This window comes from Beauveria bassiana, assembly GCF_000280675.1.
Source record: "Beauveria bassiana ARSEF 2860 unplaced genomic scaffold BBA_S00149, whole genome shotgun sequence".
NCBI lineage: Eukaryota > Fungi > Ascomycota > Sordariomycetes > Hypocreales > Cordycipitaceae > Beauveria > Beauveria bassiana.
This window is the reverse complement of record NW_007930984.1, coordinates 1-5,000: the sequence shown is the minus strand read 5'-3', so window position 1 is coordinate 5,000 and position 5,000 is coordinate 1. Positions and strand designations below refer to the sequence as shown.

Below are 5,000 nucleotides of genomic sequence, written 5' to 3'. Positions count from 1 at the left end.
GGTGCGTGACGTGGCTGACAATTATTGGTGTTTGCTGCGGGGTAAGGCCGCGATAATGGGCGGGGCTAGCCGTCCGATCTTTGTCTGGGAGCCTGAATATAAAAGCAGCTTGACGAAGTCTGTCGTTTATCGCGCCCTATAATCTTTCCTTCTTTTTGAGACTCAGAGCATGGCGCCACAGACGATTGCAAATCGCTACATTAAGCTCGAAGACCTCCGAAGTCTGCTTACTAAGAAATTCGGCGCGGGCAATTTCACAATACAGGTAGGCCTGCACCTCTACAAGGTGTATTCTATTACTGACCTGACGCCTTCCGACGTAGGAGAATGATGAAGACTACAAAATAAGCGTGCCTCATGTACTGACAGAGGTGCATACTTGATATGAAACCGTAAAACGAGAATGTGTACTAACATAACTAGAGCGAGATCCAGTCTATTCAAGCCATATGATTTTCGAGGTCATATAACAATAGGTATGGTGGTCTACTCGAGTAAAAGTATCACAGTACAAGATTATCCCACTGACAAGACGGCAGCCAATATGGAGGAGCTTAAAGACGGCATAGACCGTATATATTTTGGAAACGAAAATTTTGAAGGCGACCATTTCGTCCCGGAAGCCGCACTGCTCGACCTTGTCTGCGAGTCGCTTATTAGGCAGTCGCTACATGAGATCTAGACCCCGGCGCAGGAGGTTGTATACCTGACCAACTCTATTCTGCGAGGAGCGCGAAAATGTTTCGCGATTTTAGTCTTGATTAGCCGCACCGCAGCTATTTCCAACTTCTTCCAGCGTGACTCACTGCAACGATCTTGTCCTGATGATGGCCTACCATACACATCGGAAACACTACAAAGAATATTCGAGAAAGACACGACAAGTCTAACGGTTAAGCGCTTTCTAGAGAAGCAATGGATGTTTGTTATACCGGTCTTTCGGCGGCACATGATCTCCCGTAAGCTCGACAAAGAGATCATACTGCCTTTCCTCAGCGAAGAGCCTGCTGGTCGTGGATCAATGGGTACCGTGTGGAAGATGAAACTGCATCCCGATTGCCATCGGCTGCCGTTGGACGGGGACATAGTCAGTACTTGGAATCCGCCATGATGGGAGACATAACGGCATCGCTAATATGAATACTATTTTTGTAGGTTATACGGAAGCAAATTGAATGTGGAAGAGACGGCGACATGACCGTCTTCAAAAAGGAACTTGAAAACCTGTCCCTTCTTACCCATTTGAATCACCCGAACATCGTTCAGTTGTATTGCTCTTATATGTACAGGGACAGATATAATCTTATGTTTGCTGTTGCGAATGGTGGATCGCTGGCAGATCTTTTGAATGGAAAAGAAGGCACAAAGGGGCCAGACGGTTCACAACTGTGGCTAGCACTGGCAGATTTGGCTTCGGCGATTGACGCATTGCACAACTTCACCTCGGAACTCCTTGATCTCAGCCTGTCCGGATGCCACCACGATCTTGCTCCTCGGAATATCTTAATCCATGGCAAGACATTCGTACTTGCGGACTTCGGCCTCTCCAGTTTTAGGAGCGCAAGTTTTAGGAGCGCAGATGAAGATTCTTTGACCACTTTCAAAGATGTTCGTGGCTTTTACGTAGCGCCAGAGTGCCAGACCTTGGATGACAAGAAAGTCAAGTCTCAGAAGGTCAACAGAGCTAGCGACATATGGTCTTTTGGCTGCATTCTCTCGGAAGTGTTAACACATAGTGTACTAGGGCCGAACGGCGTGGAGCAGTTTCGATCTAAGAGGAAAGTTCAAGTGGCCTCTGGCATGGAATGGTTTCGTTTCCATTGTGGGCCGGAGAGATCAAACCCTGGAGTAGAGTGTTGGCTGGAAAACTTACAAGCAGATGCCGGGCCAGTCTCTGCACGGTTGGTTGATTTGGTTCGCGAGATGCTTTCAATAGAACCGAGCCAACGCCCTAACTCGGCCCGAGTATTGACCATACTCCGCGCCATATCGATCCTATCTTTTGCTAGCGCTGTTAACGCAGCCCTGGACAATTTCCCCATACGACCCGCAAAAGTATCGATCGCATGCTAGATGAAATGCGGTTCCGCAGCTGGTACTTCGCATTTCACCGACTGCTCGATGAATTACACCAAAGCAAGCTCGACAAGCTTGAGCTCGACTTTTCCAAGACAATCCAAGCGTTAGAAGAGTTACACTACATCTCGGAAGGTAGCATAGGCGCAGGGCAACCACGGCGACGGACTTTTCTTCAATATCATCACGCGAGATTACTTGAGGCGCTTCCACCCCACTATCGCTCTTTTGCCAAGGAGCGAATGGTGGAGCTTGTCTTGGAGAGCAATGATGCGACACAATTACGAGGGTTGTCCGAGGCAGTCACTGACGCAGGTGACGAAGACATTGGGACTTTGGTAGCGGTCAAGCGCCTCACCATTATGTCTAATGACGGCTCTCTAATCGAGAATATGGATCTAATCCTGGACAAAAATGATGTCAATTTGAGCGTGGATATCGACAACCATAGTGCTGCAGTGCTGGAGACCACGTCGGAGCATGTACTAGTGGAGTGGTTGCGATATGGGGATGTGTGGGTCGACGAAGTTATCGGAATGTCATGTCTGCTGTTTGAGCTTTAGCAGTCCTTGCAAATAAATAGACCGTACAATTCGCATAATTCCATTTTGCATCCATTGACTTTGCCCAGGAGGTGGTGGTGAGACCTTGCGACTTTGGGGTAAAGTTCCGAAACAATATCGGGGTGTCTTGCTGCGTGGCCTTTGAAAATAACCCTGCATGGAGCTGAAGGCAAGATGATCACCCCCGGTGAGGGCTAATTCATCCAACTGGCTCCCTAACACAGCAAGTGCCATAATCTTTTGTAAGCTTAGCTGCTAAATAACAAGAGTTTGATATGGCCGCCGTGTTTAGTATTTAGGATAAAATGAATATTGTTTTGTGTCTTGTCAATGTTGAATGAGCGGCGGTGTTTACGTCTCCGAAAGCTATGAGGGACCATTTTCCGTCGGATGCACATGGTCAGTTGCATGTTCATTTTATACAGTGCATGGCCACCTGGGTAACGGGTGCAGATCCTCACTGACGCCCTGGTTCGCCTTGGTTCGCTTCTGGTTCGCCTTTGGGTCGCTTTTTTATTTGGGTTGCACCATAGTCGGGCGTCTGTGCGGGGTAAGCATGCATGATGATGCGCAGTCGCCCGGCTTCCTCGTCACGGCATCATCGCTGCCACGTCCTGAAGTTCAAGCCACTGTACACGTGATGTACAACAAAGCAAGTTGGGCCGATAATTAAAATTGTGGTACTGCTCGTCCCGCGAACAGTGTAGCCGCCGTGCGATCCCGTAATGCGGCCGCCAGCAACAGGCTTTCTAGCCATATGCAATATGCAGTATTTTGCGAATAGATTATAGTACCTCTTTTGGTTTTTATATATATAAGATTATGGTACCTTGGTCCGTATGAGTTTTTCCATGCATATGGAGGTACAAGAAATGACGTTATTACCACTGTCGTATAGCTCTAGTGCGTGGGGCGGAGCCGACCAAATTGACTTTATGCTTCCCGCCAGTACTCCGAGATAAAATACAATTCATGTAATTTGAGGCAGGTCCAGTTATTCTGCAAACGTTGACTGTACCGCAACTGTCTGTGATGACCGAGCTGCCTAACTCTGCCCTGATGCCAGTGGTATACTAAGACGCTACTTTAGACTACCCACTACAAACAATGTCATCCGACTATAGAGCCTCTTATTGGTTGCATTGGCAGTCTGCATCAGGTGCGGAGATATGTGAAATTGAGGCGGACCCCGAGAGGTTCAATTTTCTATCCTTTCTCGCCACGGCGCAGGCGTTGAAAGTTGAGTTTCTACCCATTGCCTGGGATGCAAGCGGAGCTATTGGCGCCGGTGGAACGTCCATGATCCATCAGACACTTGTAAACCTGGACACAAGTTTTGCTTTCAAAACCTACCGCAAGCGGGATAAAACAGAGGAGCAGATATTCCGAACGCTTATCGCCGAGATCACCATCCTAAGTCAGCCATTTATACAGGAGCACGCCAACATCGTGCAGCTGCAGGGGATCTGCTGGGACATCTCCCCTGACAACGATAAGCCGTGGCCGGTTCTAGTCTTTGAAAAATCACATCTAGGGGACTTGTACCACTTTGCAACGAATGAGGGGCGGAACATGACTTTCGAGGAGCGACTCACGCTTTGCGCGGATATCGGAAGAGCGGTTATCGACGTGCACTCAAATCGTAAGTTGCCGCCCCCACTGTGGAGAGTTGAGCCACGCTAAATCGGACTCAAGACATTGTACATGGTAATTTGAAGCCAGAAAATGTCCTTGTCTTCCAAGACAATGCCAGGAGATACAGCGCAAGGGTCATAGACTTTGGCTACTCCACGAAATACGCCGACGAAGACCAGCCGCTCATTCTGCCAATATCGGAGCCGTGGAACGCGCCAGAAAACAACGGTCGGGTTCATCAGTGGACTCCTAGGCGGGCCGTAAAAGCGGACCTGTTTTGTTTCGGTGTGCTGTGCGTCTGGCTCATGTTCGAGCCCCGCCTTTGCGGAACAGCAGCATTGTCTCAGAGTGTAGAAGGGTCTACTGCTACGCTTCGCTGGATGAAGGGGAAACTCTTAATATATGCTCAGCAGCTATCAAAGTCGGAGACAGCCTTGGGGACCAACATGATGACAACAATAAGCGAATTCTTTGGCTCAAGTCTAAGTCAAGATCCAGAGAAGCGAGAAATCAACTGCATAGAGCGGTTTCTCTTCAAGTTAGACCCGCAATGGTAAGCTTCTCCGCGTAGGAAGTTCTAAGTCTAACTACGGAGAAGGAAAAACGGCCAAACAACGGCCGTAACGAATTCTGATCCTTGTGATCTGAGCAATCCTATCGACTATCCTGATGTAAAGTTCATTTATCCTATTATAATACCTCTTTAACATCTTTCAGATAAACAAA

General features: G+C 48.3%; 2 protein-coding genes across 2 annotated transcripts; both read left to right on the top strand.

The window, feature by feature from the left end:
• Nucleotides 1–169: 169 nt before the first annotated feature.
• On the top strand, nucleotides 170–2,639 carry BBA_10352 (protein kinase domain-containing protein; the record flags this gene model as incomplete). The annotated part of the gene is made up of 4 exons (XM_008605449.1): nucleotides 170–265; nucleotides 683–1,087; nucleotides 1,156–1,901; nucleotides 2,093–2,639. 4 exons carry the CDS (start codon nucleotides 170–172, stop codon nucleotides 2,637–2,639), a joined length of 1,794 nt encoding a protein of 597 aa, XP_008603671.1.
• Nucleotides 2,640–3,746: 1,107 nt separating this feature from the next.
• On the top strand, nucleotides 3,747–4,831 carry BBA_10351 (serine/threonine protein kinase Japonica Group; the record flags this gene model as incomplete). The annotated part of the gene is made up of 2 exons (XM_008605448.1): nucleotides 3,747–4,281; nucleotides 4,335–4,831. The coding sequence occupies 2 exons, from the start codon at nucleotides 3,747–3,749 to the stop codon at nucleotides 4,829–4,831; spliced, it is 1,032 nt and encodes a 343-aa protein (XP_008603670.1).
• Nucleotides 4,832–5,000: the final 169 nt, after the last annotated feature.